The 25,681-nt window shown below is 51.4% G+C and overlaps 1 protein-coding gene across 3 annotated transcripts in view; it reads left to right on the plus strand.

The window, feature by feature from the left end:
* Nucleotides 1-16,328, plus strand: part of DEF6 (DEF6, guanine nucleotide exchange factor) — a 31,025-nt gene extending 14,697 nt beyond the window's left edge. For 2 of the 3 annotated variants that reach the window (XM_006025225.2, XM_025206074.1), the window contains exons 2-11: nucleotides 1,079-1,219; nucleotides 3,912-4,097; nucleotides 7,826-8,053; nucleotides 9,317-9,463; nucleotides 10,527-10,635; nucleotides 11,371-11,669; nucleotides 12,388-12,554; nucleotides 13,177-13,375; nucleotides 14,681-14,771; nucleotides 15,342-16,328. In XM_006025225.2, coding sequence (XP_006025287.1) covers nucleotides 1,079-1,219; nucleotides 3,912-4,097; nucleotides 7,826-8,053; nucleotides 9,317-9,463; nucleotides 10,527-10,635; nucleotides 11,371-11,669; nucleotides 12,388-12,554; nucleotides 13,177-13,375; nucleotides 14,681-14,771; nucleotides 15,342-15,553 — 1,779 coding nt within the window. In that variant the 3' untranslated portion in view covers nucleotides 15,554-16,328. The remainder of the gene's footprint in view (nucleotides 1-1,078; nucleotides 1,220-3,911; nucleotides 4,098-7,825; nucleotides 8,054-9,316; nucleotides 9,464-10,526; nucleotides 10,636-11,370; nucleotides 11,670-12,387; nucleotides 12,555-13,176; nucleotides 13,376-14,680; nucleotides 14,772-15,341) is intronic. The other variant, XM_025206075.1, reaches the window with a different exon arrangement.
* Nucleotides 16,329-25,681: the final 9,353 nt, after the last annotated feature.

A 25,681-nucleotide genomic window follows, 5' to 3' on the forward strand; every position in this document is an offset into this window, starting at 1 on the left:
GGCACAGCCTGCTGTCACGGTTGCCCCTCTGTGCTGTCTGCGGGATGCTATTATTTGCCAAGACCCCTCCTAACCCCTTTGGGAGCATTTGCAAACCTGCCTCTAAGGAGGGGAGAGGAGACTGCAGTCAGTGCATGGGCTGAGGAGCCAGAGGCTGAGCAGAGTTTGCACTCAATTTTGTGTTAAGCTTTGCGTCTGGTTAGAAGTACAGGGCACTCATCCCCTGCCACTTTGCCCTGGCACTCCAATTCCCACTCGGCTAAACACAGCCCAGTGGTGCCCAGCGCCTGGCTAATTGAGGAAAATGCTTCTGTTTATGCAGAATCTGGAAAGAGAGGCAGATGTTCCTGGCTGCCAGCGTGAAACTCATCCTGTGACTGTTACTCTCCAGTGCATTGCTTTTGCTGGTACACTTGCTTCATGGAAAACAAATGTCCTGTGGCTGCCAATGGAGCCAAAGCACATTTTATTTCTGAGTGACTGTCCCTGGACTGTCTTTTGAGGCTGTCTCACATTTTATCCACAAAGCTGCGTGCACTGGCACTCCTTCCATGCCCCCTCCATCCCACTGACGTAGCATCCTAGAAACCCTGGAAAGCACATCTCGAATTTGATGCGATCCTTGGACCCGCATTTCGAATGACACTTGCCCAACATGAGTAGCGTCTTTAGGGACCAGGTCTAAATTGCTCCAGCCAAGAGCAGCTCAGTATCAGCTTGTTTCTTACCCTGAGGTTTTGTGTCTCTTCCTTGGCTACAGGGGGTAGAAAGTATTCTGCTTTACATGGGGAAATCAATGGCCATGGGCCCCACAGCTGCCTCCTCTTTGAAGCATATCCCTTTCATTGGGATGCAGCTTTCCAGGAATCCCTTGTTGCACCCGTGGTAGCACCTCCCTGACTTCTGGAGGGTTGTTTGGACACGAATGCAGGATAGGGGCCGAGACACCGCAGCACCCCAGCCCAGGACACACGAAAACAGGCAGGCAGGTCCCCCTGTGTCAGTGCGGGGCACCTTTCTTTATCTCAGAGAGCGGTGCCCAGAAGCCATGCAGAGCAAGTTCTTCTTTCTGTGCCAGGTGCTCAGTCACAACCTGTACACGGTACTTCACATCCCACACGACCCGGTGGCACTGGAGGAGCATTTCCGGGATGACGACGACGGGCCGGTCTCGAGCCAGGGCTACATGCCGTACCTCAACAAATACATCCTGGACAAGGTGAGTACCTTTGCTCTCACTGGTTCCCAGCTGCTGCTCGACTAGGATGAAATTCAATTCCTTTCCTCTCCATTAGGCAGCTAGTCACCTCTCAGGAGCACCCCTTGTTGGTAGATTAAGATGCATTTTCCCATTGGGAAGGAAACCGTTTGACTGGGATTAAGGGGTCTGTAGGTCTGATGGTCACCATCTGGGCTTGAACCGGGGGCTTCCAGACCCACAAACCAGAGCTAAAGAGCTGGGGCTGAACCAGACTCCTGTCCCCTTCCGGTTAGACACAGGTGAGGACATAACACACACACCTGCCGGGGTGGTAGGGAAAAATGCATGTTTTACAGCCAGGGCAGGGGAAGTTGGAAGAATGAAAATGCTAGAGAAAGGCTGAATGCTTTTAGCCTTGTGACAAGTTTTTGCAAACAAAGTCATCCCTTCCACTCAGACAGGCCTCTGCGTGGTGAGGCCGCTGTGTCAGTATTTCCGAAAGGGTGATGATACCCGGAGGTAAAAATTGCCCAGGGTGGAAAACCTGGCAGGAAATTCCAGCCCCTTTTCCTTTAGTGGGATTTTTGTTGTTGTTACCTTGTTTCTGATTTAGCAGAAAGGGGAGGATGAAAGTAGAACCTGGTGCCAGGGGCCAAAGGTTGTGTGTTTTGATTTTTCTTTTTCCTGCAGCTCAAAGACATCTTTGTTTCTTAAGCTGCAGCGCTGCAGCTTGATGCTTTACGAGCTGCTTCCTTTGGGCATGTGGGGAGAGGAAAAATTGTTAACAGCTTTCTTCCACCGTGCTCTTTAAAGAAGAAGGGCCCCAGCTAAGTGTCTAAAGGACAGGCTGCGATGATCTGGATTGAACAGCACTTTACTCCACCAGCCTAGGGGTGTAGGTTACTCCTTGCAGAGAGGCATCAGGATCTGGCCCTGTGGGTTTAGTGTCTTGGCCTCTGTCTCTTTGTATGGTGCTGTGGCACAGGGTGTGCCTTGCTTGTTAGAGATGGGATGTGCTTCCCTTTCAGCACTGTCTTGTTGCTTGGGCCGTTCTTAGGTGCCCCAATCATGGGCTCGCTTGTACAATATGGGTCCCTGTGTGTCAGAGGTGTTCGTGCACAGCACGGCTTAGCAGTTGAAGATGCCACCACTCAGCATTGTAGTCAAGGATCTACCCTGGGACCATTAGCCCAGACAAAGAGACATCCCAGTGCAGAATCTGTGGGGTCACAGGTTCAAATCCTGCTATCCCTCCTGGACCAAGTGTTTGATAAGCGATTAACTGAGGTCCCTGGAACATCCTGTGGGTGGATCTTTCAAAAGAGACCTTTAAAAACCCCAGGTGGTTTCTTCATGACCACTAAAGTCCCAAGGGGGGAATTTTGAATAGACTAAATTTCTTTTTTTTTTTCCTGTGGCCCAGAAATTTCCCTCTCCTTTGCCCTTCGGCAGAGTGCTGCGTCATGTGTACACAGCGCTTCACTCCAGAGGTGGCCGCATTTCACTGGGGCTGACTGTACACAGTTTGCAAATATTGTCGGGCCCTTCTGAAGCAAAAGGAACTGCAGAGCTGTGAGAGATGACCGAGCCCTAAAGTCACAGTCATGTGTGTCACACTTCCAAAATAATCAGTGACAAAATAAACTGACTGGCTTTAAAGGAGCCCTAACTTTCAAAGTCCTGTGATAAAAGGGCCAGAGAGTAGTATTTCTGGTGTTTCTGCTGACCTGCTGAAGGACCTTGGGTGCTTTCTCTGCCTCAGTTTCCCTCCTCCTGTAAAATAGAGATGATTATCCCCACCCAGCTTCATACCAGGCCCTGAGACCCAGATGGGAGGCCCCCCCTCCACAAATGCTGATCTTTATTATACAAAAAACTAGAACTCTTGGTTCCAAAATGATACCTTTTATTAGACCAACTGGGAAATTGCAAGAAAATTGTCCTTTTATGCAAGCTTTCAGGATCAAAGTCCCTTCATTGGGCTGTGGGAAAAGTATAGATGGTACAAGATGGTAAAACGTCCCCATAAGTAGGAAACAAACTTCATTTTTGCACAGAGGGAGCTGAAGATGGAAGGCTGACTCCCTCTGGGTCCATGAGAGTGTCTCTGTGAGCTGTGCTGAGTAGCTCTTTGATGTGTAGATCAGGTAGAATTCCTTCCTTGGAGGTCTTTATTATATATATTTTATTATACTATATAATAAAATATATATTCTATATTTTATTATATATTAGAACTTGATTATATATTTTGTGCTGCCTTTGGGTATTTTGCAGCAGTCGCTCAGTCTCGGGACTCAGCAGGGAACTGAAGTGCGTTTGGCTGGTTTCCAAGGCAGATGTTCTGATGCGAGGCTGAGATACTGCAGTGCTGGAAGCACTCTCCCTCCTGCCCTGTGCTCTGGGTTTAAACTGAAAGTGAAGAGAGGATGTGTTTTGGTGATGAATGCAGTGGACAAGGAGCCAGGACTCCTGCTGGGTTGTATTCCCAGTTGTGCCAGTGACACACTGTATGAATTTGGACCAGTGCTTTCCCCTCCCCGTGCTTCCATTTCCCCCCATGTGAAGCAGGGATGATACTCCTCCTTTTCACAGAGGCACTAGGAGACCTAAGTGCCCTCCCCTCCAGCTGACGAGTACTGTGGTATCATCCTTGGGACTCTGTAGTGTGGCGGCACTGCCATCACTGGTTCACGGGGCTTGTTTGCAGGTGGAGGAAGGTGCTTTTGTCAAGGAGAATTTCGATGAACTCTGCTGGACTTTGACGGCGAAGAAGAATTACAAGCCAGACCGAAATGGGAACAGCGTTGTGTCCCATCAAGATGCCTTCAAGCTCTGGTGTCTCTTTAATTTCCTCTCTGAAGACAAATACCCTCTGGTCATGGTCCCGGATGAGGTAGGAGTTCCTTGTCTTCTCCATTTCGCCCCCAAGAAGGGTCCCAGCTTTGCTATCATGGATAGGGACCCTGATTATGCCAGGTCTGCTATTGGACCGCCAGGTAGTAAGCAGCATCTCTTTCCGACTCACAGCATACAGCAAGGGATGAAGACATGGGCGGTTACAGGAGGGAGCCACGAGGTTAATTCAGGTCTAGGTCAGCAACCTGCTATCATCTGCCAGCAATTTGCTGGCCTACATGAAATGAGTGTGTCGGGTCTCAGAGCCACATCAGTAGAGGCATAGGCCTACCTCTCAACCCCCTTCCTCCCTGCTGTAAGCGGTACTTTGCACAGCCCTAGCAGAGGTCAAGGCTGAACGAGCCATGGGGATGCGATTTCCTTCTAGGGTCTAGAGAGAGAGAGCAGGGTTGGGTCACCTGGACTGCTTGGCCCGTGGCTGGACCATCAGGACAGCGATGATACGAAGTTGTGAGAGAGATGGGGACAGCTGGAAGGAGGTGGTGTGAAGCTGTAGAGGACAGTGGTGTGTGGCATTCTCTACATAGTTGCCCTCGGCTTAGGATCTGAAAGCTGGCTAACCACAAGCCATGCTATCGCAGGCAGTAGAAGTGGGGCAGTGCTGTGTTTTCAGACAGGAAGGGGGAGTAGCTGAGGCAGAGGCAGGAGAGGAGCCAGTCCCCAGGGGAGGCAGCTCGGCTTCTACAAGGGAAAGCCAAATGCCGTGAGCCAGGTGATGGTTCTTGAAGGTGTCCTGACAGCTGGGGAAGTGCGAGAGGCTGGGATTCATAAGCTATCCAGTGTGGCTTTTTCCCATCAATGGGGGCTCAGCTCCCTTGGTAAAGCACATTCAATCATGCTGTGCTGGCAAAGGGCCAAGGACAGCCATGTCTCACGCTTGTTCTTGACTCCAGCTCGATTGTACGGTGTGGGCACAGCTGTTGCCAAGATGTGAGGCTGGGTGGGGGCCGGTGTGGAAGCTCGCATTGCACCTGCCTCAGCTGCACCCCGATCTCACCCATGCTGTGTCCCTGAAATGTGTGAGCAGCCAAAGGTGTCGGTCAACAACAAAGAGGCCTGAAGCCTATGACCATGCCTGGCTCATGTCCTCTCTGAGCTCTTGCCACCGAGACCTACCCAGCCAAGGCCAGAGGCTGCCTGGCTGTGCGCACACGTTTCACAGGCACATCCACACTTTCCAGAGAGATTGTGGAGGAGCAGGCCCCTTGCAAATGCACTGAAAGCCGCAGGAACCCAATGAGCTCCCAATGCCCGAGCACCAGCTGCTTCACGTCCATAGTGCATACCCAGTGGGGGCTGCTACTTCACAAAAAAACCCCTCTTGCATCCTCTGAACCAGCTGACTCCCTGCGTGCTAGGACAGAGGGTCCCCAGGGGCTGCACCAAGCCTTTGGGGAGCAAAATCCAAGACACAGTCCCAGAGGCACCATGGACTTCCTGGAGCAGAAGTCATGTAGCCGCTGCAGCGTGGTGCTGCAGGTGCAGTGCCACATTCGCACAGTGCTGAGCTGGAAGTTGGACAGCACTCGGCGCCGAGGCTAATGAGTGCAGCTTTGCAAGGAGGCTGCAGCTTGAGCTGTCGGTTGCCTTTAAGGCAAATTTGTAGCTCTCTTGGGAAGCGTGCATGTCAAATGTGGCCACCTGGAAAATGTGTCCCTTCTCTGTGGGGTGGGGGCTATGTGCCCCTCGAGGTCCTCTCTGCCCTCTGATTCTGCCTCTCTGGGGGCCTGGGAAGCCGTCTGCCTGCCTGAGCACTGTGCCAGGCAGCATCTTCTCAGCAGGACCTTGCCTGACTCCTCTGGGGTCAATTTGTGGGGAGCAAAAGTCCTATCTCTGGGATGTCTTGGGGGGACAAACCCCAAATATGAGGCTCTTCCAGAACGTTTGGGGTGATCGGTCAGTTTAGCTGCACCTTAGTAATGGCAAGAGCTGTGATGGAGCTCCACCGGCCCCCGCTGAAGTCAGAGAGGGAGTGCTCTGACACAGGCTGATAAACGTGTGCATGAAAGACGCCCACGGCATCCAGAGAGTTAAAGGAGGCGAATCGCAGTTGTTCGGCCAAAAGTAATCTCTAAATTCCACAAGGCATGTGGGAAGAAAGTGAGGTTTTTATGGTGACTTGCTGCAGGTCTAGAGTCTCCATCAGGTGATTCTCTAATCCACAGGCCTTGGTGGAGGGAGGAAGCGGGGGAGCAGAAGTGGAGGTGGGAGGTGCGGGGGGGCATGATGCTTGCCTTAAAGCTAACAGCAGCCTTGCCAGCACCGCAGGGCCGACCAAGCCCACTCCTGCCCTTGCCCATGCTCGTCTGGCTCTGGACTGGTGAGGCTAATCGTGGTCAGGCTGGCAGCTGTCATCTGCTCCCACCGTGCGGCTGCTGCTCTTGCTCCATCTCTCCTTTAGATCAGCACAAACCGGAGCAACGTCTGCATTGACAGCAACCGCACTTCCTGTTCCCCAAGAGAGAGATTTCCTGCCTTGACACACTGCTTAAGTGCCTCAGACTGGGGGTGGGGTGCTTTCCCCCCCAGTGCCCCTTGGCCACTTTCACATCAAGCTGGTGGAGGGGACAGAAAGCGCAGCCCACCAGGGGAACTCGGCCTGCTGTCCTGCCTTTAGTTACCCTACAGTTAAACCACACTGACTTCAGCAACGTTATCTGGGCATGGAGCTCTGCCTTCCCCTGCGGGCTCCAGCTCAGCCGCTGGGTAGTGAGAGGTGGCTGAGAAACACTCAGTCAAATAAACTCCACCCAGCTCCCGAAGCTGGGTTTGAAGCTGATTTCTTTTTTTATTGAAAGACACGGACCAGGTCTGGCACATCGGAGGGATCTATCCAGCCCCTTCACTCTCTCCCCACCCCCTTCCGGACAGATCCAATTTTTGCAGAATCTACGCTTTTTGATTTATTTATATTTTTTAAGTTGCTTGCCCTTGCAGTTCTAAAGAAAATTTCCCAAATCTGAACCGAGTGTTAAAACAAAAGAAAACAAAAAAAAAAATGCTGCGCTGACTTCCTGAGTCCGCATGCAGCTGCGTGCAAGCTTCTCCAGGCCTCTGGATGGGCTGCTGACATGAAGGCAACATGATGGAGTCCTAGGAGGGAGAATTTAATGTACTTAAGGGATGCTTGATGTCTGAAGGGATGCAGGCCTGTGCGTGCACCGGGTTACCCGCATGCGCAGCATCTGTAAACAGAAGTTGCAGTGGTCCTCGTGTCGTGCTGGCCTGCGGAGAAAAGCTGAATGCAGCAGAGATATAGTGAAGAGATGTAGTCAGCAGTTTTGAAACCACTGTCCTGGCATTGGTTGCTTTGAGTTTTGAGGAGAGCCACTAGTGGTTTTGGGGAATTCTGGAGTAAAAGGGAGGATTCTTGGGTTTCCTTTGGGTGGAAATGAGGTCTGCCTGAGATGGAAATGGAGGTCCTGTGGTGGAAATGGGAATGATCCTGCATCTTTGTGTAGAAATGGGGGTGCCTCATGATCTCTGGAGGTTCCTGGGTAGAAAATGGGGATTTCTTAGTACCTTGGATAGAAAGCAAATTCTCATGGTTTCTGAGAGCCCTGGGTTGGAAATGACTAGAAATGGGGGTGCTTCCTGCTTTCTAGAAGTTCCTGGGGTGGAAACAGAGGTGGGTCTGGGGGCTCAGCAAATGGAAATGGCTCCTGCTTTGCCCTCCCCCTGGCATCTGACTTCTCCTGACTGCAGGTGGAGTATCTGCTGAAGAAGATCTGCACTGCCATGAACGTGGAGCTGAACAGCTGTGAGCTGGACGACTACCTCTCCCAGGAGCCCCAGCAGCAGGGTGGCCTGACGGTCTGGCAGTTCCTGGACCTGGTGAACTCAGGGCGTTTCCTGCGGGGGATCGAGCAGGAGGCTGTGAGCATGGCCATCGAAGAGGTGTATCAGGAGGTCATTGAGGACGTGCTCAAGCAGGCAAGGAGCTCCTCACGCTCTGGGGGACAGGAGAGGAGCTTGGCTTGGGATCCCACCCCTATGGAAACGGGCTGCGAATACTCCTCACTCTAACCTGGGCCATGGGTCCATATAGTGTCCATCTAGAGGAAAACTGAGCTCTTGCCTAGAAAGGCCCTTCCCTCTCTCTGCTGCTCTTCTCACCCCCATATGGGCAAGGGCAGAGGCTGTGATGCACTGAGAAACCCCACTGTGATCCCACCCAGCTGAGAACAAAGAGCAATTCAAAGCAGGAAAGACACAGTCACCTAAGAATAGCCCAGAGAGCCTCCCTGGAGGGCTTTGGACCCTGTCCCACTCCTTCCTGGAAAGCCAGTTCCCCAGGAGACACCCCAGGGATGAGTCTGGCAAGGGTGCCAGCCCCAGGTCTTTTCACTGCTATATGGGAACACAGCACCCAGCGTATCCGATCAGGCATCAGTCAAGCTGGTGGCTTCAAGCAAGGAATGGGGAAATAGGGGGCTCTGGGGTGGTCTTCATGCCACATTCGCTTCCTAACCTGGGCCACATCAGTCTGCCTTGATTCACCCACCTGTAGGGTGGAAGCAGCTCTTGTCTTCCCCACAGTCTGAGATCCTGGAAGGTCTTAGACATGTAGCCAAGTGTCTCTGTAAAGCCTGAGTTTGCATGTGGCTGCTTGGAAGCAGAGGAAGGCATTGGGTTTTTTGGGAGAGAAAAGCCTGTTCACACTTGGAACACAGTTTGCAGCCAGCTGCTGGCTCTAAACATGGTCTGGCCGTTACCACCACAGGCAGCACACGGTGGGTAATGTGGGAGCTACCCGTGCTGGAGGTCAAGGCTGTATTCCTAGACTCAGGTCAGCACACTGCTGTGTTTTACTCTGTGTGGCCAGGACCTAGAGCCCATGTAACTGGTATTACTGGTCCTCCCAGCTCCCTGTGCAGTTCTAGCATACCAGGACACACAGCTTCTTGGCTGCTGACACTGGGCCATGTGTGTACATCCTCCTGATGCCCCAAGGGACAGTGGCTGAGATTTATCCAGCGTGCACCCCTGGGCCCTCTGCTAGGAAGATTAATGGGTGCAGATGCACCTAGATGGCCCTGAGGACAAATCACCTGGTAGCTGGACTCAGGCTGAAGTGTGATATCTGAAATAACCGTGGCAGGAACCAGTTACAGTCCCCTCCATTAAACTCACAGGATGGGGGCAAGGCTTGGTGCAGCCCCTGGACTGTGAGTCCCTGCCTGTCTCTGGCTACAGGGTTACCTCTGGAAGAAGGGCCAGCTGAGGAGGAACTGGTCCGAGCGGTGGTTCACACTGAAGCCAAGCAGCCTTTCTTACTACATGAGTGAGGAGCGGAAGGAGAAGAAGGGGAGCATCGCCCTTGACAAGCATTGCTGCGTGGAGGTAAGCACCCAGGCTCTGGTGGAGGGGGCTTGTGGGGTGACTGGGCTCATCTGTCTCATGGGGGTAATCGCTAATACCTAAGTGTGTGTGTGTGTGTGTAAGAGAGATGGAGCCACGTGCTGCTGTTACAAGTGATAGCAGGTACTGGGTAATAGCCTTGGAAAAGCATTGGGAATGCATCAGACTGTTTCTGCCAGTAGTTCCCCTGAGGCTGGATCCCACCGTGATGAGTGATGTAGAAGAACCAGAACCAGTAGATTGTTTACAGGCTAAGGCAAGGAGGGCAATAGGTGATGGTTTTTCTACTTGATTTGAGTTTGCTATATCTCAGTCCAGGTCCTGCCAGGCCACCCCTCAATCACTGCTACAACTGGCCCTAACCGATTGTCTGTGGAGAGACCAAGGAACAAATGGCCTCTAGAGACTGGGCCAGACCAGACAGGAGGCATCTTGGGCACAGAGAGAGCAAAGACTTGGTGCTCAAGCTCTCAATACAGCCCCTTTTCACTAGGGCTCACTCCAGCCCACGTTTCCTTGCTGCTGTCATGGGGTGTCGTGACATTCAGGACTGGACTTGGGGAGTCGTTGTGTCTGACAAGCCTGGTTTGTGAGACAGCAGCACAGATGCTAGCCAGCCAAGTGCAGCTGTGCTGTCTCCCACCCTGTGCGTGCATGGGGCAAAGTAAGGAAGGGGCATTTCTACAGCTGGCACTTATCCCAGTAATGCTAATTTGGCAAGACTCTGACATTTACAAGTTTGCTGCCACAATGGCTTTCCTTCAGCAAAGAAGGGGTTAACAGAGGGCCTGGGAGTGCTCCCTTCTCCCCCCATTTTCACTGATCTAGAGACTCAAGCGGAGAGGAATGAACGTTTCCCTCTTTTGACCCTCCTGCCTCTGCATCCAGGACCAAGGGGCAGAAGAGGCAGGGGATATGGGGAAGCGGTGAATGGGGAGTTGTCGGGTAGGAAGTTGGGAGACCTGGCGGGGTTGGGTGGTGGCTGCCCTGGGCTGTGGGCAGGGGTGCCATGATACTCCCCTCCCTCCCTAACCTCTCTCTGCAGGTCCTGCCTGACCGGGATGGGAAGCGGTGCATGTTCTGTGTGAAAACCTCTTCCCGGACGTATGAAATGAGTGCCTCGGACACCAGGCAGCGGCAGGAGTGGACACTGGGTATGTACCACAGTACCTGCTCTGCCCCCTCACCCTTTCCCAGCTCCCTCCTGGCTTCCTCTTCCCCTGGAGAGGAAAGCCCTGGAAATAGCAGAGGCTGCAGTCCAGAGCTGTTAGTGCCCTGCTCTTTCACCACATCCCCAGCCCCTGGGGAGGGTGGGCCATGCCCATAGCACAGAGAGTCCACATCCTTCTTCAAGAAGCTGATGATGCCCATGGGCTTCAGTGCAGGCAACTGCTTGTGCTCTCGTTCCCCTTGAAGTCAGTGGGTTTCAGCAGGCTTTGCTTTGAAGTCACTCAATGAGGCCTGGACACTTGAGGGATCTGCACCCATGTACCTTGCCTGTATAGCAGTGTAAAAAGGAACGGCCCATGACGTATAGCTTTGCACTGGTATAATGTACAAGAACCCAGCGTAGTTAGTTATCCCAGGAAAAATCAGAGGTGAAACTATGCCCATCTAAGTTATAGCAGAATAGCTGTCGTGCATCCACCGTTACCCCAGGACTTAATATCTTGTGTGTCCAGGCCCCGAGTCAGTGGTATGGACAGGTAACACCATTGACTGCATTTTACATGCAAGTGCATCAAGTGGTGTCCAACGGCAGAGCACAGCACTGGGAGCCCTGTCCCCCAGGCCTCCAATCTCATTTGCCTAGGCCATGCTCTGGCCAGGTGGCTGCTTGGACACTGCAGTCCCTGGATCCATGGCGAGCTGCCCTCCTTGCCTTGCAGCCATCCAGACGGCGATCCGGCTGCAAGCCGAGGGTAAGAAGTCCCTGCACAAGGACCTGAAGCAGAAGCGTCGGGAGCAGCGGGAACAACGGGAGAAGCGGAAGGCCGCCAAGGAGGAAGAGATGCAGCGCCTCAAGCAGCTGCAGGAGGAGAAGGAGAGGAAGCTGCAGGAGCTGGAGCTGCTGAAGGAGGCGCAGAGGCAAGCGGAGCTGCTGCTGCAGGAAGAGGAGCAGCGGCGCAGGCTGCAGCACGAGGAGATGCAGAGGACCTTGGAGATCCAGCTGCAGGAGGCCGAGCAGGTTGGCCAGCAGGGGAAGGTGGTGCCTTTGTTGGGGAGGCTTCCCCCGCTGTCACTTATGTGGCAGCTCATGGGGACAAGATTCCTCCTGGGCCTGTTCACTAGCAAGCTCCAGGGCAGTCTGTACAAGTCCCTCAGTTTCCAGCACAAGCCCTTCCTGCTGCTGGGGCTGTCCCTGCATTTGGGGAACCCTTTCTTGCAGTCCTGCATTGAGGCTCTCCCCTTGCCTGCCTCCTCAGATTCTCCAGCAGGTCAGAGATCCCAGGGTAAACTTCCCCGCTCTGTTTTCCCCACCAAAAAGAAAGAGATGGCAGTGGTGCCCTGTCTCCTGACCATGGCTCTTTGCATTCAAGGGTCCTGGAGGGGGAAGAGATTTCCCAGCCAGGCAGTGTCTGGAAGAGCTGGGAAATCAAGGTGGCCAGATGGCTGAGGGCAGGCAAAACTTGGGGGCATCCAAAGCCCAAGGCTCTGGGCTTGGGCCTGCATGTAGGATGCCTGCCAAAAGACTTTGGAAATATCTGAAGCCCCTGGCAGGGGTGGAGGATATTTGCTGGTTGTAGGGCCACTTATGGTTCTGGACTAACTCATGGATTTGGACTTGATTTGGCTGAGTTGGCTTGGAACATGAAAAATTTCTTTAAAAAAAAAAAGAAGTGGCAATCTCAGCCACTGGCCACATGCACCCCATACTGACCACTGCCCTCTCCCTGGCTCTGCAGGCTCGGGCCTCCATGCAGGCTGAGATGGTCCTGAAGGAGGCCGAGGCTGAGCGTCAGCGCAAGCGGATCGTGGAGCTGGAGGAGATGCAGAAGCGGCTGCAGGAGGCGCTGCAGCAGGAGGTGAAAGCACGCCAGGACGAGGAATCTGTGAGATACGCCCAGGCCAGGTGCGGCTGGAGAGACTCACCTTCATACCCACGCTGCCAGCGGCGCCCCCCCTCCCCCTCCATGCCTGCTCTTTACAGCCCAGAGGAGTTGGGAGCAGGCCTCATAGCTTGTGCTATTGCCTCCCTTCCTGCAGTGCCGCCTCCTGGGGCAGGTTGGGCCTGGGTAGCTGTGATCTTGCCCACAGCAGGTATAGACCATGCCCACACCCTGTGGTGCTGCCTCCCCTTCTGCTGGTGCCTGGGCTACAGACGGAGGTTGATAAGCCTGTTCCTGCCTTGGCCAACTGAGCTGCATCCTTTAGGCCAGAGAGTAGAAGTTCCTGCTTCCCGAGCTCCTGCTCCCAAGGTCACAGGTTTGCAGGCACAACACCAGCAAATGCCCCCTTCACTCCTCTCCACTCTGCCAGAGACGGGAGCACCTGTGAGTTTCTCTCACATAGCTAGTGCTCCTACACATGCTTCCTTACAGCACCAACCCTTTCCAACTAGCGTCCACATGCCAGTCCCACCATTGGCTCCTGCTGGCTGAGATCAGGAATTACCTCTGACCCTCCTGGGTGTTGGTGTCACTGGAGCACTGGTACAGGCTCTTCTGTGACCACCTTGAGCATTTCCTCTGCAGATTGCTGTCTGAGGAAGAGGAGAAACTGAAGGAGCTGATGAAGCTGAAGGAGGAGCAGGAGGAGTATATCATCAAGACCCAGCGGGAAAAGCTGGTCCTCAAGCAGGAGATGGAAAACAAAAATAAATACTTGGAAGAAGCCCAGAAGCAGCTGGAAGAAGTGAGAGTGAACAGGCAGCGGGTGGACCAGGATGTCATGGTGAGCATCGGGGCAGCTCCACATCCCTGGGCATCATTAATGTTTATGGGAGATATTTACCCAGCCTGCCCTCAGTGCCTCCCCCACTACAGGATAGCTTTCTGTAGCTGAAATCAGTGTGTCCACGCTAGAAAAAGCCAAGGGATTTATGCTTAGCATGTACTTCTCCTTCAGTCTGGTTTGTTCTCCCATTGCATAAACACAGAATAGCTGCATCGCTGGTGACAAAATTACAGCCCTGTTAAACTGGAGGGCAGGGGCCATCCTACAAGCACAGCTCCCTTCTGTCTAATGTGGCTGAGTTACGGTCATCAAGCAGTAGCCAGATACTCTGCATTGCTGGGCACAGGGGCTGATGATCCCTAGCTGCTCTAATGGACAGAGTCCCAAATGCTGCCTGGGGGGTTCTGCTTTCAGCTCTCTGGGAGGGAGCAGAGTCTGTTCCAGTTCCAGAATTTGCTTTGCCTGAGTAACAGTCTCAGCCTGGATCAGCAGAGGGGTTTGGACCTGCTCCTTCCAGCCCCATAGCACAGGCCTCTACCATTTGAGCTGAAGGTGCTCCATTAGGTACAGCAGCAGTCTCCTCTGTGATGGATCACAAGGAGGCAGCACATGCTGACAGTCCAGTCCCAGCTGTCGCAAGCAGGTTCCTAGTGAATCCTGGAAGTCAGAGAGGAGGTGGTGGATTTGGGGAGTTGCTCCTTTGCCTTCACCTCGCAAGTGAGAAGTGCAAGTGAGAAGTTGCTGATGACAGAGCAGGGCTCGAGGGCTGGCAGAGCAAACCACCAACCACCTTTCCACACTGCGGTGGATTTATTGCAGCTGTCTGTTCAGTGTCTGTGCCATGCCAACTGCGTGCCTGGCACTGAGTGGCGGTAAAAGAAGGCAAGAGTCTTGCCCTGCAGGGATTACAAGGGAATGCCTGATGGACAGCAGAGATGACAGTGCAAAGGGATTTAGTGCAGCAAGAATGCAGGCCAGGACAGGGCAGCCCTGAGCAAACTGACTAAGGCTGGGTTAGGGACCCACGATACATCTGGGGCTACAGTCCACATATGGCATACTCCTTCAGTGCATGGGATTCCTAGTTTCCAAGAGCTGATTCCAGTTCCTGGGCCCATCTCAAACTGGCATACCTGCCAAAGCAGGACCTGAATGGTTTGGATCAGGCTCCATTTGCCAAGGCAGCTTAAGATCGAGGCCCAGTTCTTGTGCAGTGAGGATGGTAACCGCTGGGCTTTGTGGGCTGGGCAGGCTGGCTGCAGGCATCCTGTCATGACACTCTTCTCCTCCTCTTTGTTTCAGGTGGCCCAGAGGAAGCTGCGACAGGCCAGCACCAATGTCAAGCACTGGAATGTGCAAATGAACCGACTGATGCACCCCATTGGGCCAGGAGGTGAGAGCTGGGCCAGCCAAGGCCTCGGGACTAGATATAGCCGAGTCTGAGAGATGCAGCCGTGTCAGCTTTGCAGTACTTCTGTACCCCACCAGCTCAGTAGAGTTGGGCCTGGCTATTACTCTGGTGGCCTTCAAAGAACACTTCTGTACTGTTAGTGGAAATACTATTGAATCTCTTAGCTGTGTTCTTTGCAATCAAGTCTGAACTCGTTGTGGGAGAGTGCCATCCTCTTCCGGATCAGATATAAAATCAAGGCTGTAAGTGCTTGAAGAACCTGTGCCCCTCCTCCCAGAAGCAGGGATGTGATTACCTTCTGTCTCTTTTCCCCCTTGCTGTCTTCAGCGCTTGCTCTTCACTGTTTACTGGCTGCCATACTCCACCCCAGAAGTGGTTGCATTTCAGTAGTGGGTGACATGTGACAATACATTGTAGCTTGTAAAATGCTTCGGGATGAACGGCTGCCATATCACGCTGTTATAACAATGGTGAGAGGCTCATGGGTGGGCAGCCTTTGTCCAAAGCTGCATTTGCTGTGGGAAATAATCCTTTGTTTGTGTCTGTTCCCAGAGAAGCGTTCAACGCTGAGCGGAGGGTTCCCTGGGTTCCAGCCCACGCTCCTCGCCAGGAGGGACTCGTCACTTAAGCTCAAGCAGAAACCAGAAGATAAAATCTGCGATCCCGTGCCGGAAGAGAGCAAGGAAACCGTGAACAATGGGGAAGCCAGGAGGCTCTCGCTGTCTCCTGACGCAGACACCATGGCCACAGAACCCTCCGAATAGCCACGGCAGCATGGCACAGCCTGGAGCCGAACTGCGGGGCCTGGTAAAATCAGACTAGAAGAGCAGTCAATACGGGGATCTGTGTGTGGAGACAAGTGCAGTGCATAGACACATATACTAGAGACACCACTGATGCTATAGGAGGGATGTGTAACACATCTAGGGCCGACACGCTTCCACTCTGTTCATCCCTTCTCTGCAGAGGCAACTTGCAAGGAGACCTAGAGCCACTCCTGACTCGTGAAGACATTGGCAGGTCCCAGCCTCTGTGCTGCATAGGTGCAGCCCCTGGACGGTACAACTCCCAGCATGTTCTGCTCCATCTTGACCTGAGCAGCCTGCAGCCCCCTCCCAATAAAAGCTGAGGGTAGCTGTGCATCCTATTATAGGATTCTGCAGTCTGTGTTTGGCCCGTGGACCTTGCTCTGGCCACCCCTGATGTCAGGATTTCCCATTTGTTTCTAATGGCAACTTCTGCTGTCCAATTTGCTGAGCTACAAAGTGCATGGTTCTCTTAAGGGTGCCTGCCAAAGGACCCTGAAAAATGGAGCTGTGCCCTTTTTCGCTTCTTTGAAAAGATACTCAAAAGCCTTATCTTCCCTAACTGTTCAGAAGGACCTCATTAGTGCGGGCACTGGATGTTTTCACACCTTCGTAGAAGGGGCGGGGGCTCTTTAACAAGCATGTGCTTTCTCTAAGGGTGTTTGTTAGCCACTGGAGTCACGTAGCTGTAAACCAGAAATAAAGCTTTGGAAGTGATCTTCACATCTCCTCTCAGCGCTCAGATTTCACTCTCCAGATGTCATTGGTTTGCTTGTTCTCCTGTCACTATGGCTAGGGACAGGAATTGCACATAAACCAGTATAAGTGATTCGAAAGTGGTTCAAATCTGGAACACAACAGAAGTTCAGTGCACATAAAACACTTTCAAAGTGGCTGGAACTGGTTTAAGATAAGCCTGGATGGGTGGAGTATCAGACTTGACTGATTTAGATTAAATCAGTTTTTTGAGCTGTCCCAGATCCCCTCCACATTCAAGTTAACTCACAGTCCCACAGCATCCCAGGATGCTTTACCAGGGTGGGCAGGCTAGCCTTGGTGCAAGCTGTCTGCTCCAGCCAAGCAGGAAGGTGTGCTCTAGCACCCCCTGGCTTCTGGCTTGGGCCACTGCAGGCACGTGGCTGCATTTCTGGAATCAAAAGTGAATGTCTGTTCACTTGCTTATTAGTTTAATCTACGCAGCTTAAACTAACCTGCAAAGATTGAATCGATTCAGCCTCAGGCTTTTTGACTGTTTGTACTTAGCCTATAGGATCATCTGGAACTCACCAAGCCTGAATTTTCTAATCTAAATCTTTCTGAGGCCTCATTTTCTAATGGCAATGCTGTAGCCAATGGCATTCACCTCCTGGAGAGCTAAAGATGAAGAGGGTTTTATAGAAGCCAGGTATTATCATGCAGCCTCTGCACTCAGAATACATGTCCTTACCTCTGAGCTCAAAGGAGAATTCCCATTTACTAGTAGTAGCATTAGGACTCACAGCTTCCCAGGACGATAAGCCCCTGGATGTACAGTTGGGATACTAGCTTCCCCTGCCTCTTGGGGGAGGAGGGTGTGAGGACAAAAACATCCTAGAGAATGACTGCTTTGATATGATGGTAATGAGGGGCATGCATGGTAAGTTGTTTAGCCATCTGGCTAAATTTATAGGCCCTCAGTCTCCAGGACTGTGCAGCCATTCCCATTTCAGACACAGTGGTTAATTAGGGCCCAATCCAAGGCTCATTGAAAGCAATAGAAAGACTCCCATTGACTCTGAAAGGTCTTGGACTGGATCTTTAAACTTCACACTTGTCTGTGCTGCAAATTCAGTGGCAGGTGGATCTGTCAAGTTTCTTAAATAGCTGGGCTCTTGGGCTGTCCACATCACTGCATTTATACCCAGGAAGACGAAACCCAAAAGCCAAGTGTTCTGGCAACCTTGGCTTTGAAAATGCCACCCTCAGGTTCCTTTTTCCCAGCACCTCTGCTTCAAAATATTCCTATCAGTTTCTGTCTTAAGGCCATGTGCCCAATGCAATAAAAAGGCCAGACTAAAATAAGGAATATGTTGAAAGTTGGCACTCATAGAAGCACCTGCTGTAAAATGCTGGGTTTGGAGTGACCCCCAGTCAGGTCTAATTAACTCTCCACCACTTATGACGAGGTTGCCCTCTCGCTCCTACTTTGTGCTTCTCTGGGCAGTTTCCCATCAAACTATTATTTTAATGGTATTGCTTGACTATTACCCTTAATTAAACCTCCTACGAGAAGAGCCACTTTCTTTGCAAGTTTTGTGCCCGGCTATCTGGCGCTGCACAGCTGCCCTCAGATACAAAGATTCACTGTGTTAGCAACAGGACTCATCTTTGTTGAGGGTCCTGCTGTTAAAACACCACGATCCTATTTTCCATACAGCAGCCAAAGAGGGGAGAGAGGCCTTGTCTGCCCTGCATTTCGCACAAAATGATCCCACTGATAGGATGGGACTAGGACAGTGGCTGCCAACCCTTTCTGTGCTCAGATTTCCCTCTCAAGCAGGCAGGCTGTAGACAGTCATGGTTAAGTGAGGGGATTTGCTCCTCTACCAAGGCTCACAGGTACAAGACAGAGAATCGCAGGGAGGACTAGACCCCACCAGCCAGGGGCTGTGGACTGAAGCAGAGAAACAGTAAATCTGTAACCCCTACAGCCTCGCACTGCACAGTTACTAAGCCAGGACATCACAAGGGTTGTGGAGAGAGCAGTTGCTACAAAAACGCACACCCTTTCCATTGACACTGCAGGATGATCTCTGTTGGTTGGTTGCAGCGAAGGACCCACGATGTATGGGTGACTTCTGTGTTCGTCCAGCAGAGGGCAGTTTGTGACAGCAGTTTGATTCCACCTGGGTGCTCCTATAAAATGGGCTCAACAGCTACAGAGTCTTTGCCTTGCCACCAAAGCAGCTAAAGCCAAAGAAATTAGTACCCTCATTCAGGGTGAGTGTGAGATCCCCTTCTGCTCTGCAAATCTCCTGGAGGAGCAGAGCCATTTAGTTGGGTGGGATACAAGGGTCTGAAGGCATTTCTTGTACTGGATGCGGTGCAGCTACAAGCCCGAAGAGAATAGTTCTGTATTGAAGATGGAAATCATCTGTGGGAGAGTGGAAGGAAAGTGTTGTCCATCTGCAACTCATGGAGGGGGTGGAATAAAAGGAAGGATGGTTCTGCAAGTACAACGTCCCCATGGGATGTGGGAGATTTTGATTCCAGGACGGTCCCAGATTTCCTGTGTGACCTGGGACAAGTCATAGGGTCAGATCCCGTTCCATCTATTAGGCATCGAATTGCAGTCCTGTTCCACCCTATTGGAGTCCATGAAACACCCCTGCTTTTGTAACAGCCATTGTCTGAGCCATCAGGCAATGTCAGAGAAAGCGGCAAGTAGGAGGAGAACCCACCTGTGCTTTGCATTGAAGAGCATTTCTGAGACCCAAGCTGAGTGGAATAAGATCACACTGAGATGCCTAACAGGTGGCCCGTCATGTCCGTGGCCTCGATTTTCTATGTTTAAAATGGGGATATGAATACATCCCTACCTCCTAGGCGCGTTGTAAAGATAAATAGCTAGGTAGGACATGTGTGACTTGCAGGCAGAGTCCTTGACTTTTTCAGGCAGAAGGAATCCTTGGGCGGTGTGTAAAGAAACACCTCTGTTTCACTGTCTTTATCACTAGCCTTAGGTGATTTTGGTAAATGAAATCTGGCCACCAAAAGCAGGAAGAGACTGGGTTTGGTTCAAAGGCAGGGGGTGGTCACGATTTGTTTTGGGTGGTCTGGGGCAAAGGTAGCCCAGAAGCTGCAGTGTGCCAGGGGCAAGTGGATTTTCCTGACCTGGAATAAGAGGCAGCTGAGCTAGGCATGGCTCCCAATCACATGCTCATTGTTGGTAGCCAAGAAGGAATCTTCTCCACTGGCAGATTTGCAAGGCAGGATATGTAGGAAGAGAAGGTGAGAGCATGGTCATTGGGCCTGAATAGTTCTTATGCTGAGGGGTTTCCCAGACAAGCTGTCTGTGCAGAAAAGGGAAGGAAGTAGTGACCAAAACCATGCGTCTTATACCAGCTGTACTGCGTACCACCTCTTTGTTGATCTGCATGGTGAAGGTATCTGTCATCAGAGTGCCGGGCTACACCACATCCGGTCTCTAAATTGCTGAGAATTGTAGGCAGAGCAAGAGAAAAAACTTAGCCATCAGCATGCATTGGAGCCACTACTTCTCCCAGTGACTTAGGGCAATCGGCTGCCATGATACAAGTGATTAATATTTGGTTTTCAGCTTCCCAAGTGGATCCTCAAAGGCCACAGGACACATACAGCAAACCTGGTTTTCTTCCCCACAGTGCAGGGAGCTGCCTCCTTTCTTCATCTTTGGGGTCAGGAAGGAATTTTACCCCCAGGTCAGATTGGTACAGACTGTGGGAATTTTTACCTTCCTCTGTAGCAGGGGGCATGGCCCTCTACCTGGGCTCCCTTGAGCATATATTAACAACCTTTTATACATGCAGGACATTGGTTGCTGTGGTTCCCCTGTTTTACTTGTCATATGTTAGGCTGGTAGGTCTTTCATTGTGTCTGGGTTGACTGTAGTTTTACAAAGAATTAAGATTAAATATTTGTATGAGATAGTTTGGATAGGGCTGATCCGGCCTCAGGCAAGGGGTTGGACTAGTCAGTGTTTCTCAACCCAAAAGTGGGTCACCAAAATATAGGAAAGGGTTGTGAACAAACTTTAAAAATGGATCAGCAAACTTTAAAACTGGATTCTCCTTTAAAGGAAAAAAAAATTGGGAAACTGTGGCTTTTCCCTTGCAGGGTGTCAGAGTTGCAGCCTGCAAGGGGCTGCTTGGGTGCCCCCTTGCCCCACACACCCACTCCATGCCCCACACAGTGTGGGGCCGGGGGCGAGGGGCAGCAGGTCAGGAGTCAGGACTGGCCATCGATGTTTACAAATGGGTTCTGGTACAAAAACAAGTTGAGAACCACTAGACTAGATGACTTCAGGAGGTCCCTGCCACCCCAACTTCTCTATGAATCAATGTTTTTTTCAACCAGTTTCCCATTGCTCATGCAGCAATGACTTCCTCCCTTACCCAGCCCAAGGTGCTGGCATATCAGTGATCTCCAGCATGATCCTCCTTTCTGTCTGTGGATGTAGCACAAGGAGGGCTCTGACTGCAGACGGAGTCAGCAGTCATGGCACATGTGATCAGCTGCTCCAGAGACCATGCCTAAGAATAACACCGGGAGTGAGAATCATAGGAGGTGTTGTGAAACACCAGGGCTTTCAGCTATGTTAAGCATCCATTGTCATTTTCATGCATCCCCTTTTGACGCTGATCATGTTTTTGGCTGAGTCTCACTTTATGCAGGCCAGAGGTTCCCACGTTGCAGTTCCTGGACCCCTGCAGAGAACTAACCGGTCACACAGTGGCGGCTCCCACCCTTGCTCCCAGTAATTTGGATGGCAAAGAAAAAAATGAAAAATCCATCCAATATTTCCCTGGTGAGATTTTACCATGAGGATAATTCCTGTAATTTATCACAGGTCCAGGGAGGAATTCTAAGCTATCGTGACCAGAGAGGAGGTGTTTACATTACAAGGTAGAGATGGGTCACGCAGTGGAAAAACATCCCCTGAATAAAGTTCTGCTTCTACCAACACTTGCTCACGCCATGAACTTTGTGGCTATGAGTAACTATGTTTGAGAACAGTCACCATGTTTAGCTGAGGTGGGGGGGCCAGGGTGTTACTCATGCATATAAGTATTTGCAAAATCAAGGCCTAGGATTGTAAGCCGTTGGGACAGGGATTGCGATCCTGATTTTCTTTCTGTTTTATCCCAATAATAAATCAGGAATAAGTTAATTGAAGTCGGTATACACATGGGATCAGAGTCGGCTCTTGGGTGTATGTTTATGTGCGTGTCATATATTGGCAAGGGTCTTGCTAATGTATAACAGTGAGGCTGTGCCCCACACAAATGCTATTTTTTTTAATGTTATGGGTGAGATCCTGATCTTGATTAAATCTGGGATCATGCCCTAGGCTTATAATTTGCTAGTCACAATGCTGTGTCTCTGACCTGCAACCATAATGACTCTTGTGGTGCCACAGAAATGTGTGGTCCATTACAGCCATATCTGTCCAAGGACTGAAATCCTGGCCAGGTGGAGGTAGGACTTAAGTCAATCTGAGCAATGGACATCTTGTGAAATGTGGCCATTCAGATGGGATAGCTCTTGGGCATGGCAAGAGGTGGTCAGAGGAGATTTAAAAGAGGAGAATGGTCCCTGGGAACCTGATCAAAGCTTGTGTGGTGAGGCAAAGGTGTCCAGGGGGACTGGAAGGGGTGGGGTTGAGGTTTCTCAGCTCCTATTGATGCCCACGGGAGTGGCAAATACTCATCAGAGCAGATCTCTGGGTCCACCAGAATCAGGAATGAGCCTGAAAGAACTGAAAGGTTTGTGATCATGATCAAAAGAAGAGTGAAAGGAATGTGTAGGAGATGGGAGAAGCGTTGGAGAGGCTCTGGAGGTGAGGAAGAGGAGCTGAAGCTGCAAAAGGGAAACCAGTGTAGCAATCTGAGAGCTCAAGAAGCACCTGTATTGTTAAGGCTCCAGCTTCTATTAGGGAAGAAACCGTCTCCCTGCTAAGTGCCTTCAGGTTTTATTATAAAGGAACACAGAATCCCTAGAATTCATTCCAGGGATTACAGTGAGAGATAAGAAGCTGGGGGGGGGTTGTTATTTATGAATCGCTGCACTGAGTAACCTTGAACAGAGCACTTCCCTTCTCTTTGGTTCAGTTTCTCTTCCTGTGAAATGGGAATAATCCTCCCAAGGTTAGTTTAAAGATAAGGCTTGTAAAATGTCAAGGGCTCCTGGAATAGAAACTGCTTGATAGGTGCAAAGCATCATTATTATTATGAACAATGCAATCGGCACAGCTTGAACGCAAAACCATAAAGCTTCTGAACACAGTAAACATAGATAGGAAGCAGGGGACAGCCAAATCGTTTAAAAATGCAGGGCTGTGTTTCAAGACGAAGTGGTCTGTGAGTCTGCATAAAGACTTATCAGTATTATTTCTGATTGTTGTAGCTTGTAAGCTTCTTCAGACAGGGTGTGTTGCTCCTCTTTGTTCTATCTGATCTATGTGGAATGCACGGAGAATCCCTGGATGTGGTGCGTAAGCCTTACAACCTCCAGGGCTGTCAGCACCCAACAAATAACTCAGCATTGTCATTAATAATTTCACGGTATAAGATTAGAAGCATCCTGAGTGATCCCAACACATTTGACTTCCTCAGGCTTACATGAGTGATGGTTGCAGGTGTTACGGACTTTTCCAGTGGCTCTGTCCTCAGTCACCAGTCTGTTATGCGTGGGCCCATCTGTTAGGTCACGCGTACTTCTAAGCCAAATGGGTCAAGATACTGTTTCTAGGTCTGGAAACTCTCCTCTAAGATACCCTTCTAGCATTAGACCTCTTACCAGACACCTGCCTGCCACTGGGTCCTACTAAGGCTACACCTTTTCCAGCAGCCCAAGCCCCTAAGACTATCTGAAATGTCCCTAACCTCCTGTCACAAGCTCTTCTATTATTTCCACAGACTCCCTAAGAGCTCTATTTAGGTGGTGAGTATCAGAAGCTTTTAGATTAACCCAGGGTGTCAAACTGGTTCCCTCCCCACCCTCTTCCCCCACCTCCCAGACAGATATGGACCACAGAGCTCCTTATGGACCAGTTCTAGACCCACGTCCATCAGTGGGGCAAGCAGCGGTGGCATTAACCCCCGTGGCTGCCTGAGCTGCCGTGTTAGTTCAGGGAGTCATGATGGACGAACGCCATCACACTGCTCACCCTGCCACCAAATTCCCAGCACTTCCACAAATTCCCAGTGCTTCCAGGAGTCCCCTGGGCCACGTGTTTGACATCTCTGGATTAGCCAAATGTAACAGGAAAGCAAGGAGCACAAGTCTAGTAAAGGACTTTCTAAGGCTAAGACTGAGCCTTTCACATGGATCTCGACAGGAACCCCGGCCTGTTCCCCAGTAATGACACACACTGTTGGGGTAAAATGCTCTCATCAGGACATGCTTTCACGTCTCAATCCACCGTAGCAAGTCTATCACTACAGGATATCACTGGACCCTCCTGGAGTAATTTCTGGGGTTCACAAAATGTTGTGTGGAGTCAGCGACTATCTTTTATTATATGTGTGTACAGCAACTAGCATAATAAAGACGTGGCCAGGCTGCAGTTCTTGGGTAATTAAACTATTAAATTGTTTTAATTACTTTGGCAATTAAAATATGATCATATGTTCATTCACACCTGCAAGGGAGGGAGGCGGCGATAATTTACAGCAGGATAATGAAGTTTGGAGGAACAATTCCCTGGTGACAGATGCTACCCAGTGTCATGATGTTGTGCTGCAGGGGAACGATGGTGTAACGACACTGGTGATGGTTGGTGCCAGGGCAGGTCACACACCAATCCAGTGACGAGGACTGCTCAAAATGCTTTGAGTGGAAAATAGCGTGACCCAAAATAGTGTCCTTTCAGGTCAAGCGTGTCATTTTTCATAACCCCTTTCTTTGGTTTGTTCTCAGTTTGGGTTGATTTCCTTTTCCTCGTGTGTCGCTCAGTGGGTTGCTTCAGCGCTTTGCTCTTTGACCTCATTTCACAAGAAAGCAGGCCCTGGACTCCATGAACCCCGAGAGCTTGTCTAGTCCGGTGCCCTTTCCTCCTACGTGCTTGGCTGAACCACTTCTCCTTTCTAGGTCTTTGTTTCTCCGCCCTTTTGGCTGGCTTCTCTCTTCAAACTGGAACCTGCTACTGTACGTCCAGAGCCCAGGGCAAGGGGCCCTGACCTTGCCTGGGGTTTCCTACCACTAGTTTAATACCAATACGCCATCCATGTCTCGGCCTAGCAAGAACCGGACGGGGTGGGGTGAGCCCTAGCGACCCGACTTCAAAGGGGCTGCTCTCTTGTCTGGTTTGACAGCTCCCCTTCAGCCACTTCCCTGCCCCAAAAGATTAGACTTAAAATATGTGTATATGTAAAAAAAATAGGTATATGTAAATGTATGTCTGGAACATTCTCAAGATGACAAACACGCACGGGCGTGCACACAAGTCAGGGTGAGCTCCCTCCAGCCCCTTGTCCCCCCCGGGGCTCCCTTTCAGCTCCGCTTCACTGTGACCCTGTGAGGTAGAAACACGAGTCATTGCGTCCTCTCCACTAGGGAAGAGAAACCGGCTTTGTCACTGTGGTGAAGTGATGCAGCTATACCATCATCACCGTGATGTTGTTGTGTGTCATCAGCCCTGGTGCTGCCTGGGCTGGAGCTTGGCTACATGGAGCCTGTCTGAGGGGGCACTCAGCAGGGTCCTGACAAGACCCCAGGGGTAGCTCTGAGGGGCACCCAGCCTGCTTTGTGAGCAGCCTCTGTTTCCCATCATCCCCCACCCCTCCCTCAGGCTTGACCAGACTCCTAGCACCCCTTCCACCCAGCATGCTTTGCGATCAGCCTCCATTTCCCATAATCCCCTACCCCTCCCTCAGGATTGACCAAACTCCCAGCACCCCAACACCCAGCATGCTTTGCGAGCAGGCTCCGTTTCCCATCATCCCCCACCCCTCCCTCAGGCTTGACCAGACTCCTAGCACCCCTTCCACCCAGCATGCTTTGCGATCAGCCTCCATTTCCCATAATCCCCTGCCCCTCCCTCAGGCTTGACCAAACTCCCAGCACCCCCTCCACCCAGCATGCTTTGCGAGCAGCCTCCATTTCCCATAATCCCCTGCCCCTCCCTCAGGCTTGACCAGACTCCCAGCACCACTCCACCCATCATGCTTTGCAAACAGACTCCATTTCCCACAATCCCCTGCCCCTCCCTTAGGCTTGACCAGACTCCTAACCCCCCCAGCACCTCTCTACCCAGCATGCTTTGCGAGCAGCCTACATTTCCCATCACCCCCCGGGCACGGGGGCGCGGGTGGGGCTTGCCCCGTAGAGCGGGGCGGGGCGGGCTTG

This window comes from Alligator sinensis, unplaced genomic scaffold (assembly GCF_000455745.1).
Source record: "Alligator sinensis unplaced genomic scaffold, ASM45574v1 scaffold872_3, whole genome shotgun sequence".
NCBI classification, from domain to species: Eukaryota; Metazoa; Chordata; order Crocodylia; family Alligatoridae; genus Alligator; species Alligator sinensis.